Source organism: Bactrocera neohumeralis, chromosome 4 (assembly GCF_024586455.1).
Source record: "Bactrocera neohumeralis isolate Rockhampton chromosome 4, APGP_CSIRO_Bneo_wtdbg2-racon-allhic-juicebox.fasta_v2, whole genome shotgun sequence".
NCBI classification, from domain to species: domain Eukaryota; kingdom Metazoa; phylum Arthropoda; class Insecta; order Diptera; family Tephritidae; genus Bactrocera; species Bactrocera neohumeralis.
In genome coordinates this window covers 4,152,337-4,168,200 of record NC_065921.1, presented here as the reverse complement: position 1 = coordinate 4,168,200, position 15,864 = coordinate 4,152,337, and the positions used below count along the sequence as shown (strand labels likewise).

General features: G+C 37.8%; 1 protein-coding gene across 1 annotated transcript; it reads right to left on the bottom strand.

Moving 5' to 3' along the window:
- Positions 1-173: 173 nt before the first annotated feature.
- On the bottom strand, positions 174-2,542 carry LOC126754966 (actin-2, muscle-specific). The gene is made up of 2 exons (XM_050467202.1): positions 2,392-2,542; positions 174-1,389 (listed from the first exon to the last, which is right to left on the bottom strand). Exons 1-2 carry the CDS (start codon positions 2,429-2,431, stop codon positions 299-301), a joined length of 1,131 nt encoding a protein of 376 aa, XP_050323159.1. The 5' UTR covers positions 2,432-2,542; the 3' UTR covers positions 174-298.
- Positions 2,543-15,864: the final 13,322 nt, after the last annotated feature.

The following is a 15,864-nucleotide window of genomic DNA, read 5'->3' as shown; positions in this document are numbered from 1 at the left end:
ACATAAAACATAAATCTGGTTCAGTGTTGTTTGTGTGTTCTTTTGTTTTTGTTTTTACAGTTGTGAGTTGTTCAGTCGTTATGAATTTGCGATCTGGAACCAGCGATCAATTGGTATTGACAACATTTATGCAAATAAATAAATAAACGAATGGGCGGGCATCTCTGAAGGCATGTTGTTGTTGTTATAGCTAATATGGTGATACTGCATCATCAGACACAATAATGTGGCGAACAATGCAATAGCCACGTCAGCGCGAACACGTAAAAGCGTATTACTAGCTGGTAACAGTAACTGCTTAGAAGCACTTGCGGTGGACAATGCCAGGGCCGGATTCGTCGTATTCTTCCTTGGAGATCCACATCTGTTGGAAGGTGGAGAGGGAAGCCAAGATGGAACCACCGATCCATACGGAGTATTTACGCTCTGGTGGGGCAATGATCTTGATCTTGATGGTGGATGGAGCCAAGGCGGTGATTTCCTTTTGCATACGATCAGCAATACCTGGGTACATGGTGGTACCACCGGACATGACAATGTTGGCGTACAAGTCCTTACGGATATCAACATCGCACTTCATGATGGAGTTGTAGACGGTTTCGTGGATACCGCTGGATTCCATACCCAAGAATGAAGGCTGGAAGAGGGATTCTGGGCAACGGAAACGTTCATTACCAATGGTGATCACTTGACCATCGGGAAGTTCATAAGACTTCTCCAGGGAGGTGGAGGCAGCGGCGGTAGCCATTTCTTGTTCGAAGTCCAAAGCAACATAGCACAATTTCTCCTTGATGTCACGGACAATTTCACGCTCAGCGGTGGTGGTGAAAGAGTAGCCACGTTCAGTCAAGATCTTCATCAAGTAGTCGGTCAAATCGCGACCAGCCAAGTCCAAACGGAGGATGGCATGGGGCAAGGCATAACCTTCATAGATTGGTACGGTGTGGGAGACACCATCACCAGAATCCAAGACGATACCGGTGGTACGACCGGAAGCGTACAGGGAGAGGACAGCCTGGATGGCGACATACATGGCTGGGGAGTTGAAGGTTTCAAACATGATTTGGGTCATCTTCTCACGGTTAGCCTTTGGGTTCAATGGGGCTTCAGTCAACAAGACTGGGTGCTCCTCTGGGGCGACACGCAATTCATTGTAGAAGGTGTGATGCCAGATCTTTTCCATATCATCCCAGTTGGTGATGATACCGTGCTCAATGGGGTACTTGAGGGTCAAGATACCTCTCTTGGATTGAGCTTCATCACCGACGTATGAGTCCTTTTGTCCCATACCAACCATCACACCTTGATGACGTGGGCGACCTACAATTGAGGGGAAGACGGCACGGGGCGCATCATCACCGGCGAAACCGGCCTTGCACATGCCGGAGCCTAAAAAATTAAAAATACAAACCGTACGTAAGTAAGAGATTCACCATGCTTTCGTTGGTCTTTATGTGTTGTAGGAAAAACGGACGGCGGGAAACGAAGAAACGTGCGGTAAAAGTGAGTGACGCAGCGCCATTTGATATGAACTGCTGCAAGTATGTGCGAATTCCAAAGTGGCTGCTGAGAAAAATGGCGCATAAATCTCACAGCCCGTCATAGAAACAGCTAACCTCACAAAATCAAATTTTTGAAAAAATCGCTTTCCGAAAAAAATCGGTTTGAGAAATACAATTAGAAACCTGATTGGCCTACTTTAATATGTTTTGTTTTTAATATTTGGTTTTGCTAAAATTATTCTCATTGAAAAGTGTGTCGTCTATTTCTGACAAGTACTGTTATTTTTAGTAACATATGTGAAATTTTCGAATTTTTTTCAAGTATTTTTTTAATTTGTAGAATACTTAGTCTTTCTGTTGAACGAAATTTTGAATTTATTTAATAATATATTTTCTCTTTATTAGCCAAATTATATAGAAAACTCTAATAACACTTTATCAGATTCTTTTCCTTTCCTTCTTTGCCTCAAGGGCTTTGCTATCTCTTTATGCTATGTTTACCACATTTTATTTCAGATTAATGGGGAACTGGTACAGTTCGAATGAAATATTACGTGATCCCATAGGGGGGGTCTCACGGCACACACTACGCAATGCTGGTCAATGCCAACGCCCTATTTCTTGAAACCAGATATTTCTGTATCTCTCTTGTCCTTAATCACTTGAGATTTAATAAATTATTTTTAAACTTTATCTTTTTGTTATCCTTTTCGTTTCAATGCTATGCTTGAGATGTTCACTTTTCACTACACCATTCTCGTATCTCTTCGCCTCCTTCCGCCGTAAATCCTTCAAACAGTAATCCAATTGTGCTTTGTTGCTGGTAGATTGGGCTTTCATCCGACCCACCAACAACAATATCCACAGATAATATCCAATGTTAACGCACCATTATCAACGACCAAAGCAGCAACCTCATCGTCACACATTTTGTTTGTGTTTTGTGTTTTAAAACCACGAGCAAGAAGAAATAATCAAATAATAAGGCAAATGTGTACGCTTTGGAACACTACTCACTGACTAAAGTGCCTTGGCCACTGCCAGTCGATTTTATACCAATCAACATAAAACTACAATTTTCATGTTCATCGTATGGGAAATCCAAAAAAGTTCTTCGGCAACAGCGATCGTCAGCTGCGACGCCGCTCAGCGTCACCAACACCCGCAACACTCCATTAACGGTGGCAACCTCACCTCCACCGCCAACTCGGCATACACGATACACCGCGCCACACACAGGCACACATACAGGTGCTTCATCAAAGCAGCAACACCAACACCAGCTCATGCAACGAGGAATATGGTGTGTTTACGATTTTCAACGCCGCTAAAAATAGACCGATCACACCGCCGCGCTCACAGTCATCAGCATCAACCAACACACTTACGCTATGCATTGCGGAGGCTGGATGGCAAACGATGTGCGCGCAGCCGAGCGAGTTAGCAATAGCGATCGTGCTCCTGCGCACTGTGGCACCCCCACTCACTATCTTCGGCTGATCGTATGCTTGTGGGTGTATAGGTTGGTTCGGCTTGCTGGCGAAGCTGTTGTGCCGTCATAGCGGCAGCGCTCGCTGTTCGTTGTTGATCGCAGCGTATGCTCGCCTTCGTTCGGCATGATCGAGTGTGATTGTGTATGATTGTACGAATGTGTGTGCATATTTCATGGGTAATTGGTTCGGCTCTCCACGGAAAGCGCTCCAAAAGCGCCGTATAAGGCAAGGCGACCGCGTCAACGCCACAACGCCTGCCGTTGCGAGTTCGTGGTTGGAGGGTGTTGTGCGGTGCGGCGGTACTATTTTTTTAACAAATTTATTCTCAATCTAAAATGTGTGGCACTTTTTGTTTGCTTTAATTTCTCCGTTTCAAGCACATACGCTGTTTATGTGGTGGGGGCATGTGAGGGGCATACATCTCGCCTTCTAACTCAGAGGCTGTCCCGCTTGCACGCGTTCGCCAGCGGAGCGCATAGCTTCATATCAGCAGCATTTTGTCGCTTTTCAAACAAAAATATTTTCAATATTCTATTTTCGAACATTTAATTTTTCAAAAATGCTTAATAAATACATATTTTCTGCTTGTATGACTGTAGGGCTGTGTGGTTGTGTTGTGGCTCTCACGTTGCGTACGAGCAACGCTCTCGTTAGCCGTTGTGGCCCCCACGCACGGGCGTCTAAATTTGCATTTGTATGGCCGAGCAAATTGGTATGGTACATGTGTATCATTATGTAGGAATTTTTCGTATTTTTGTATGCATATATGTGTATATGTACATATGTATGTGAATATGAATATTCGTTGGATAGGCGAAGGCAAGGTGGTCAGCGCTTACGTTGTTGATTTTATTTATTGGCGCCTTTTTCTGTTTTGTACATTTCTATTTTTGGTAATTTCCATGTTGCCACCCTCTGCGCATTTCTTCGGTGTTGCCACCTCGTCGTTTTGAGCTGTTTGCGCTTGGGCTTTCATTTATCTACTTTTTTGTTTGCTTTAATAAAATGTTATGCTCATGCACCATATACATATTTATATACCCACACACATACATAATCACATTTGTTTACATGGCGACACACTGTTGCACCAACATGTTGAATGTCGCTCCAGCGGCGCTCTACAGTTGGCTGGACAGTGAGCTTTCATGATTTTCTTTACATCTCAACATTTTGGGTTTGTTTCAGCGAAATTTCTGGACTTTTGGCTCAATAAAATATGAAATAAATCTTTATCACACATACACTCTCAAGTTCCATTAAATTCGGATATAATATTGTATACACCAAAATATGTATGTATGTATGTACATATCTATGCTAGCATACATGTCTCGACTCACACTTGTACATGGGGCGCAAGTATTTTTGGAATGCTAAGTGGGGCATGTTTACATACTTTTGCCGATTTTGATTCTGTAATCGAGCAAATGGAATGATTCCAGTAGTTTTATATATATGGAATTGGTGCATTCTCGAACTATTTACGCTTGCATGGGTTATAATTAAAATGATCAGCTCTAAATGTGGAACTAGTTCAGTCCGAAATAGCCACAAACATATAAATATTCAAGCAGGGAACAATGAGTATTTGAGAAATGTTAAGTAGAATCTACATTCCAATACGATCCCAAGGGAATATAATTTTAGATTTATTAGAGTTTAGTTCTGTATATATGTTGGGATGAAAAGAGATGTAGTGCAGACAAATTTCTGTGATATACTGGAGAAGTTTCTCCCACTATGAAATCTTCCAAAATGTCAAGCCAAGGTAACTTAATTCGAAAACCGGTTGGTCAGTATAGCCTACTCTGAACAATCGCCAATCTTGCATTTACTGTGAAGTCTGGAATTATTTGCCATGAAATTTTAAACAAAACTTTTTCTTTTTCATTTTTCTACAATTTTTTTCTAAGAAAAACAAAATCAAATTTCGGTAGCTCTTCCATCATACTGGGAAAAATCTTGTATTTCAATACATTTAAATGCTTTCCAGCACATATTTCAATGCACACACTATCTAATGACGCTTTATGCTTGAATGGAAAGCTTTCACATATTCCAGCTGATGTTGCACTACATTTGAACAAGTGAAATGGAATTACTTCCAAAAAACACATTCAATTGTTTACAGACTGACCCGCTTAATTCTACAAACCTCTGGAAATATCTGTATAAATTTAGAATTTATTGGCTGTTAGCGGAGGAAATTGAGCAGGAAAGTTTTTACGGAATATACACTATATTTACTCTATGGGAAATATTTCTGTTTATTAGGCCGAGGCGTAATGTGTTAAATAAGGTGTGGCTAAGTGATTGCTTTCTTTCTTTCTTTTGTAATTAGAAATATTGATTTTCCCTCAACTTAAATATCATTAGCAAACTTGAGTAAATCATTATAGACTAGTTTTTGAAAGCAAAAAAATTATTGTAGGATAATTGGAAAATAAAGATAAAATAAAAAAAATACAAAGAAATAAAATTATTGTTCGACTCGAAGCCGGAAAGAGCAAAGGACGGGATGGTTACATATTTAACCATTAAATTTTTTTCATTTCGATTTTTTTTTTCAAAACTACGAGTCCTATAGAAAAAAGTTATATACGAAAGTTATGAAAGAAAAAAGTATACAAATTTCGCAAAAATAAATTTATTTTTTCACATGATCTCAAAATGGATATGAAAAATTAAATAAACTGAGTTTTTAGTATTGTTTGCAAAAAAATATTTTTGTTTCTTTTTTTTAAGAAATTTTTCTCATCATTTAGTGTTACTATAGGAAAAGGACCCTAATTTTTAATCCAAAATTAACACTTCAAAATATTAGATTTTTAAAAGTATCGGTAGGCTTACTCTTCCTTGAAATTTCACCTTTCAAAAAATATATACATACATTACTATGGCGAACTTTCAGACTTCAGAAAACTAAAATTTTAAAAACTCTTTTGAATCGTATCGTTCATTTTACTTTCATCCCTATGTTGTTGGATTCTATCGCTACTTAATGCAGCTTCATTTCTTTAATGAAATATCAGTGGAATGCTCAAGATTCGGTTCCTAAACATAGATTGTACCCTAGGGTGTATCATTCTGAGGCAACCTTTTTTTTCAACTGAAAAACAGGCTAAAATCTTTCGAAAATGTGAAAAAGAAAGTCACTCAAAAGATGAGCTCTTAATATTAATATTAAGAGGTGCCTATTTCAAAATATCTGTTTTCCATATAAATTACATGGAAAAAAAAAACATTTTTTTTGTGGTGGTTATTGTGTGGTGGTGTATGTGCATGCGATGGCTGCCAGTAGGGATGGTAAACTCGATTCCGATTCTACTCGAAAATCGAGTTTTCTCGTAAAATAATCGATTTTTCGGAATCGATCTTCAGTAGTCGAAGTCGATTAAGAATCGATTCTTGACATCGTTTGCAATTAACATCATTAATGTTTCAAGAGCGGACAATTGGTTCTATATATTAAGATGTTTTTAAGAATCATCTTGTGTAGGACCATCAAACCTGCATGCTCGGCTGTCCATAGACCGATCTAAGAATCTTCTCAATATCTCCAGCGTTAAGACACATAAACCTTGGCTTTGTTGTTCATCAATGTCGCCATTTTATTGGTTTTCTAACTTTTCTAACTTGTAAAACTCGTAAAAAATCTACTTACAAAATAATTTGAGTAGAATTAGGGACAGCTGAAAAAAGCTATTGATATTAAGTTATTTTAGCCTAGTAAGAGTTATATTTCATAACAGGCGCAATATATTCTTTAACAGGCTATTTACAAGTAATAAGACCTAAATAAGAGATCAGTTGAAAAGTCTCCGGTACACATAAAATATGACAGATGTGGGATCATTAGTTTGTGAATTAAATCACTTTAAGTGAAGCAATTTTTGTTATTGTGAAAAATTGGCTAAAAAGGCATTTCGCGTGTTGATAAAATATTGCTTTTTGAAGGGGAAAAATACCAGTGAAGCAAAAAGTTGGCTTGATGATGCGTTTTCGGACACTAAGTTTAGACGTGAGAAAGGGAGCACCGAAAACGGTGGTTGTTACCGACAAAACATCAAAAAAGTACAAAAAATATTTTTGGATAACCGTAAGTTGAAGTTATTTGAGATAGCAGGCAATCTAAAGACATCAACTGATCGTGTAAATCATATTATTCCCGAATATTTGGGTATGAGAAAGTTCTGTGCAAAGTGGGTGGGCGTGAGCTCAGTTTTGATCAAAAACGGCGACGAGTTGACGATTCGGAGCAGTGTATAGAGATGTTTGAGCTCAATAAACCCGAATTTTGTGTCGATATGTGACAATGAATGAAACATGGCTGGATCATTTTGCTCCGAAGTCCAATCGAGAGTCAACCGCAAGGCTACGGCGTCTGTGTTTTTGGTTGCGCACAGAATAATTTTTATGGACTACCTTCAAAAAGGAACGGCCTAAAAAAGGAGCAACATCGACTATTACATAGCGTTATTGCATCGTTTGAAGAAGGAAATCGCCGCAAAGAGACCTCATTTGAAGAAAGCAAGAGACTTTTCAATTGAACTCTTATTCTACTCATTGAACAAAAATATAGCACATTTTCAGCTGTCTCAACTGCTGCATTCTGCAAATTTCCTTAGGCTTAGCGAAAGGTGTTATGTGGTCAGTGATGACCAATGGAAAAAGCCAAGCTGTGAAATAATCAATGCCTAATGCTCCCTCCTAATATGTGATGTAGGGTTCACATACGTATGTTAGGAGCGAGTTTTGTACAATTGTCAGTTGTGAGTAGGCTCATTAGCCATTGAAAGGATTTCGCTCTTCAATCGTTGAATGTGGTGATCCCTTTGTGGTGGCTTAAGCGTAATGAAAGGGTGCTAACTACTCCAATTCAATACTCTTGTATTTGTTATTGACATTATTAGCTTACTGTGGCCAAATGTCTGTCACTCACCCATTCATGGGATCCATAGAAGCAAAGTGGTATTTATTTACATTACGAAGTAGCTGACCCATGCCTAACTGATTAGTGTGATTTGGATTTCCATTGTGCTGACGGCGTAGGCTGCGCGGATTCAGATTCAACGCCTAGACCTACATTCATATGTGGTTTTGTGTGTTTGATTGAGCGCCTTTAATTGAATTTTCATTTGGGTCGATTTGTTTGAATTGCTGATTGTTTCGCGTTGTTGTGGGTATTTGTGGTCGCCTGCCACATTTGATTTGGCTCTGCGCTTATTTGGAACTTGTGAAAATATTTGCACAGCCACGCGACATTTAACAGCGAAATCCAATAGAATTTAGAAATGAGATTTCATGGGAAATTCGCACAAATTTTCTTTGTTCACAATTATTTAGGTTATGTGCATGTTAAAGGGTTATTTTTAATGTTTAGGGAATTACTCTAAGAAAATAAATTACTAGGTGTGTGAGGCATATATATAGCTTCTTTCTGATAATATTTTTCGAAGTTGAAATATCGAGTAGTCGACAAAGTCGACCTTTCGTTGAAAAAGTCGATGAAATTATGGAAAAGATTGACCAGGACCGTCAAATAAGCAGCCATGACAACGCTAAGGAACTTAACCTTCATGATAAAATGGTTTTAAACCTTTTTAAAAAGGCTGACTACAAAACGAAGCTCGATGTTTGGGTACCACATGAGTTGTCTGTGAAAAATTTAATGGACCGAATTAACATCTGCGATTCTTTGCTGAAACGAAATGAAATCAAACCATTTCTAAAGCGAATGGCAACAGGAGACGAAAAATGGAATTAAATTCGGCAATAATGAACGAAAAAGATCATGGTCCAAGCTCAAGAAATGGTCGCAAAGCCAGGACTGACGCCTCAAAAGGTTATGGTATGGGTCGAACGATTGATTCTACATTTAACTGTTAACAACTGATGAAATTGAAGCAAGCAATCGAAAAAACGGTCAGAACTGATCAACGGAAATGGCTCTTTTTCCATCAGGTCAAGGCTAGACCACAGTGATGACTCGGCAAAAACTGGAAAAGATTTGCTGGGAAGTTTTAAAGTATCCACCATACAGTCCTGACCGTGCAACATCGTTTTACCATTTGTTTCGGTCAATGCAGAACTCCCTTAATGGAGTCAAGTTGGCTTCAAGAGAAGCCTGTGAAAATTTCTTGTCGCAGTTTTTCGCCGAGAAACCAGAAAAGTTTTTCACTGGGGGAATAATTTCTCTAGCGGATAATGGCAAAAAGTTGTCCACTAAAATGGTACATATTTGTTTCATTATAAATATAAAAAAAAATAAGTTGAAGTTTGATTAGAAATACGAAAATACTTTTTCGTCTACCCCATATATTTATTTTGTTTTTGGATTTCAGATAAAAGACGAAAAATCTTTTACATTGCCAAACACCATTTTTCGTAGGTCCAGGCGAAAAAATCACCGTTTTTGAAGTTGATTTCTATAAAATAAGTCATTATATGCACCTTTCAGAAAAAATCAAAGATCAGCGTTCTCACTGCCAATTAGCAACAATTGAGTTGTTTAATCCCTTACGCAGGCCGCATAAAATCCGCTACTCATTCACACCAGAGAACACACACACACACGGGCACAATAAACAGTTCACACAACTGGTGATGAAGTGCACCAAATAAAGTAAATGGCAACTTAATAAAAATTCCTCGAAACCAGCGGTGAGTTGATGTGATGAAAGGCGCGTTACCATAGCTAAGGGGGTGGATGAAAGGATGAACGGGACGCTGGAGCGAAGGGAAACTGCACGAAACAAAATAAACGCACACAGCGAAGCACAGCTCACTGCATGCGCATGTGTGTGTTTGTGTGGGAAGAGCGAGTCCTTTCCAAACGAACGTCAGCATCACTGAGGCACAGCATCAACAACAACAAAAGCAATGCTGTGCTAAGTCAACTGGCAAAAGAGCAAAACATCTATGCGGCGCAGCTACCCACGCACATATCGCCCTGCAAAGCAGGAATTTATTCATTTTGGTTGGGTTAATGTGATCCATTTTATTTTGTTTGCTTAAGTACGCGTGCTAATGTCCTTGCCGTGTTCGGCGGTGTTCGGCGGTGTGCGATGACAGAGAGCGCTGCGCCAACTATATTCGTTTCAGAGGCAGGGCCGTGTTGTTGTTGGTACTAGATTGGGGGGCGTCGGCGTCCACACTGGTGACATTGCTCAATTGCTGCACGTGCTCTAACACAATATCCTTGACTATGTTTTCCTACAGTTGGCTTATTAAAAATCTAACAAATTGCATTGTAACACACACATATAGGGCGCGAATGTGTGTGTGTGAGGTTGTAACATTATTATTATGCGTGTGTGTACTTAGGTGTTTATGTACCTAAGGGATTGCTGTTTATTCTGGTGATTTTATTAAATTCTGATTTAGCAATTTTGTCAATTTTCTCGAAACCAGCAAAGCAGCAAAGCAATGAGCTTCCGCATTATTATTATTACAATCTATGTAAAACTGCACATACAAATATACATACATATGTATTTGTATGTGGGCCTGCATAGAGGGTTCAATGCTCAATAAACATTCGGATGACGATCAAATGGCTAAATGACTTCGGGCTTTGTTTATTCGATAACGTCTGCGGCAATTACTTTTACGTGTGACTAAATCATTGCAAATTGGTCAATTGGATATTTATGGCATAAGCTAAAGTTTTACAGAAGATCAAACAATATCATAGAACTCGTCCATTTTTTACCCTCAACAGGTTATATCAAGAAGATTTTAACCCCCAGAAGGAAACGGCGGGCACAATATAAAATATATTGTATATAAATGATCACTAGGACAAGCTGAGTCGTTTTGGCCATGCCTATCTGTATGTTTGTCTATACAAGGGGCGTTCCAAAGTAAATAGGACTTAAAAAAACGCATAACGCTTTCCTTTCATGAGCAAATGCATTTTTCCATGGTGCCATATCACCACATTTCATCAGCAGTCACAATATTGTAAATGAAGTTTTTCTCCTTTTTGACCTCTTTAATCATGTGCTTCGAATGTTGGATTCAATTTGTGCGGAACAAACCGTGCACACACTTTTCGTAAGCCCAAATGTTCGGTCAAAATGCGATAAATCGATGTTTTGGAGATGTTCAATTCCATTTCCATGAATTTCAGTCTAGCACCACCAGGGACGCACTTTCAGAGTTGGTTTTAGGCGAGATGGCAATTGAATTGGACTATTTTCAAACTATGTCACCCAGAAGTTCTAAATGCCGTGCTATCTGTTTGCTTTTAAAGATTTTTATTTTTGATTTAACTTTGTGGATTTTCGTGGATGATAGATACCATGAAAAAATTTTGCGATCGCTTATACATATTCATACTGCTGTACATATAAGTCTTATTCTTGAAAAATACTATATTTGTCGGCATTTTATAAACTTTTTATGAGAAGATTAGGTTAGATTGGGTTTAGACTGCGAAACGAAATGTAAGTTCTTACACGATATATAAAAAATTATTTATATTATATATCTTCTTTGTTCATCTCTGAAATGTAACATATATGGTACGAACAGGTGCTACCAAAGACTGCTTAAGTACTGAGTTTGAAGCTGAGCACGTTTAAGAACTTAAAAACTTCAACCATTGGCAGACTGATACTTTCCTATAGGATGATTCGAAAGGAGTTCGTATTAAATCTGTGAAATAGTTAAGAAACTCTCTCTTACAAAATAAATAATTTGGCATAAATTAGTGACAGGTTTGATTATGATATTCATTTAATTGATGTGGGTTTTTTAGCCCTGAAAATATTCATTGCAGTATCAATTGAGAAAATTGGGGAAGGATAAAAATGTTTTCAGTGGAGAGACGATATAATTCACGGCAATGAATATCATCTTGTCCTATGCTTCTTTAAATCGAGTATTGGGTTTCAAATTAACAAATTAAATACCTTTTTAAGAGTTTAATAAAATCAACACATATTGATTTTAGTCATATCGCAAAGGACCAAACTGGTCTATGCGTGGCTTTGTGGCTTACCAGATTAACCTAATCTTAGTCATAAAATTAAAATAAATGTTAAAGTAAAACTAAATGCATTCCATCATTTGTTACATCATTCGCATTGCGAAATTCCTTCAAGGCGTACTAATTAGGTAAAAAAAAGGGATGCAAAAAGGTGTCATGCGTTGCACTCAGCACGAGAGATATGCTAAACGAGACCTAATTTTATAACTTTTCATCGATTTCTAAAAACTGAACCAACACAATCGCGAAGGAATGTGCGCAGATTGACGGAAACATATGAGGGCAAAATGATCATATTCAAAATGTGTGGTATGACAAATCTGAGACTGCTGTTCACTTTGCTCTTAAGAAAATAAATATTGAAAAAATTAGATTTGTGTGAGTACAGAGATTAAAGTAGCGCAAAGGTGTTCGAAAATAGTGCACAATAATAGAAATAAATATCACAAAAGCGTATATGAATACATATATAAATACATATGTAGGAATATATGGATGCATATATGCATATAGGTGAATGAATATCTTTATATGCACGTAAGCTAAGGCTGATCGCGGCAGCCACTTTATAACGAATTGTCAACACGATTGTATAGCAATAAATATTTTGCTAAACATATTCTTGCATACGTTCATATATCGGTATTCGCTAACATTGCTATATTCCAATATTGTTTTCTCGTTACCATTTTTTATGTATTTATGTAATTATGTATATTTTCTAGGAAACATATAGTCGAAATTGTAGTGTCAAAAAACCACCGCGCTGCCATTGTCAATTAAAAATAAAAAAGTATTTAAGTCAAATTCATATTTTCCACTAAATACAAGCCAAGGGAAAAGGGAATTCGTATGAAAAAAACTAATTTTAACATATTGAAATGAAAATATCTAACTCTTCGAAAATAAATTCTCACATATGAAATGCGAATGTAGTCTGTTTTGTGGCGTGTATGTATTTGCTATACAAATTCCAATTCTCTTTGATGGCAAATTTTCACTATTACCTCGTACGCTAATGAAAGCCGAGAGTTGCATTGCTGTTGGCCGAGCGTTTTGTACAGAAATTCAGAAATTATTTAAAAATATTCTCCAACAAAAAATATTTCTCTATGTGAGTGTGTGTGTGTAAGTATTTCCAACATATTTATACACACACATACATACAAACCCACATAATTGTTTTTTTCGGTGTGGACCTGTGTGTCTATATATACATATATTTCTAATGCTGATGCTCAGATATTTTTATGTGTGCTTATAGTATATATTCATTTATATGTATTTATGTGTTATGAATGTTCATATGTATATATGTATGTATGTTTGTGTATGAATTGTGTAGCTTTTGCTTATGAAATGATACAGCGGACTTGTATGGTGCGCGTCGAAAATGTTTACAAGTTTAGAGAGAGTTTTGTTTTTCAAAGGACGGACAGGAAGGAAACAGTGTTTGGCTTCTTGACTTATTTATCGGGCGGCTCATCATATTTACAAAATATTTGTGCTTGATTGTTGGGCTTATAATAAATTTATCATATCTACCATATATGTACATATGTACATACATATGTGCATGTGGGAGTTATCAGTGTTTTTGTAAAGCATTATGTATATCCGTCATTTGATAGAAATATTTTAGAGATTTTGTATTTATTAAAGTAATTTCTAGTTATTATATCTATACATACATATGTACAAATATGTATAGAGTACAGCAGAAGTCTTTGAAAATGATAAAAAATTAAGAAATTGATATTAGGTTCAAACCCATCGGAAATGAAAGCTGAAATCACAAACATTAAAATTGAGTTTTTTACTTATTACGAATATATATGTATATACAAATACGCATAAATGATTAAACTTCTGCTATCAGATATAACCAATTTATAACCAATATTAAAGTTTACATTTCAGTATGGCTTGTTTCTGTTTTATATCATTCTTTCTTTCTCCTGGAATCTTTCGAAAAGTGATTTGACGCTATTTTGCTTTTTCGGTGATTATGTGAGTGTATCGTATGTACACACATATATATTCACTACAAGCAATGTCTAAAAAATAGCGCTCAAAAACACTTTCTTCGCATACATATGTAAATAGGTGCGTGCCAACAATGCTGTTCGGCCTTCGCAGCAACGCCACAACACCGCCGCAACCACCGCCACCGCATTCACTTCCGCTGATCGCTCGCCGATCGCTCAGTGGTTTTTCGCGTGAATATTTTTAGTCGGCTTATTCGTGCGTATAGTTGCCAAAAATTTTGGATCACTACACGACAGTCCGCCGAGCAGCCAACTTCCTGCTGCTGTCAGCCAACTCAGCCGCGTCTGCTTTCGCTCCACCTGCGCACTTGAAGTAGCTGTCATTCGTGATTATTTGGCGTTCGCATGTTGTACACTGTGCGGCTGTCCGAAATTCAAACTCAATTTTCAATTTTCACTTCTGCGTGGCTTTTCCGCATTTCCTTTTTCGTAAAGTCAAGTTGACTTTGCCGCTCGCCTTTCATTGACAAGTTTTCGTGTGTTTTTTGTGTCTTTTGCCGTGTTCACTTTCGGTTTCGCTCGCTGACGTTGCGGTATCTGTGTTCAGTTAGCTGTTATTTTTACAGTTTTTGCCTTTTTCGTTTGTTTACATTCGTGCCATCTTCACTTTTCAAGTTCAACGCATTTTTGCATTTGTCATACCGACGCTTCTCCGCGCCTTTTCCCGCTCCTGGCCACCCATTAGTGCTGCTTTGTCTTTGTTCGCCCTCACATGTTGCCATATCTGCTTAGGTGTAGTTGAGTTTGCGGTTAAAAATAGCCACCAACTGAGTGGGGCCAGAGTGAGGTCTGAGTGCGGCGGGGGAGCAACTCTTTGATGCAGTGCAGATGTGCTCGCTGCGTCGGTTAGCTCTCTACTTGGCCCTATGATCATTGCACGAGGATTAGCTCCTTATATGGCGTTAATTTATTTTTACGCTGCCACTAGATAAGGTGCCGTTACTCGCTGTGGTGAGTCAACAGTTTCAATTTATTTATACTGCAGACAAGCCAAAGGCAAAAAGCAAAAGAAAAGCAAAAAGTCACAAGCGAAAGCCATGTAAAGTGTAGTTGCGGTTGTGTATGTGTGTGTGTGTGATTCTTGCTTTTATTTGTGTATGTTGGAAAGGCATCCGTCATGTGGCGGGCGGAATAGCGGATTGTTTTCATTTTCAATAATGACGCTGTGCACTTTAAATTTACGATGTATTTTTAGTCAACAGTCAGTCAGTCACATACATACATACATACATACTTGTGTGTTTACATGCAAATGAATTTGTAAAAGTTTTATTCATTGGGGAGAATTCCTTTGAGTCTTCACGCGCACGAGAAGAGATTCATTCAGATTTGAGGAATTCAAAAATTCTGTAAATGCACAAGTAAATTAATTTGCTGGCAACGCGCGGCGGCAGGTGATGACGAACAAGTGATGTGGCGACACATGTGTACATATGTACATATAGTGATGTTCATATAGACATATCAACACTTTGATTCATGCGCATTCCTAGTATTTCACTAAATGTTTATATATGTATATATGTATATATAGGTTTGTATGTATGTGTACATGTGCGTAAATAAATATAATTAATAAAATTTTTGAAAGCAAATCAAACTAGAATTTGGTCGCTTAAGATGAGATGTTATGCATTGCCACCTCAAAATGACCAAATACATAGTTTTGCTCATTTACCGGTGGATGTCTTGATTTTAGTCCGCAGGACCAAATATTCGAAACTGATTTTCGAAATTGATAATGAAGGCAGTAATTGGTTGTGTCTTGATTTTAGTTAAATATCTAAAATACGACTCGTTTATGTACTGAAGTATGGCATTTG

Bases quoted from the DNA above. Each gene is read 5' to 3' on its own strand.
- LOC126754966 (XM_050467202.1), bottom strand. From the start codon at position 2,431: ATGTGTGACGATGAGGTTGCTGCTTTGGTCGTTGATAATG. The intron at 1,390-2,391 runs GTGCGTTAACAT...TTAATTTTTTAG, and splicing joins TGCTTTGGTCGTTGATAATG to GCTCCGGCATGTGCAAGGCC.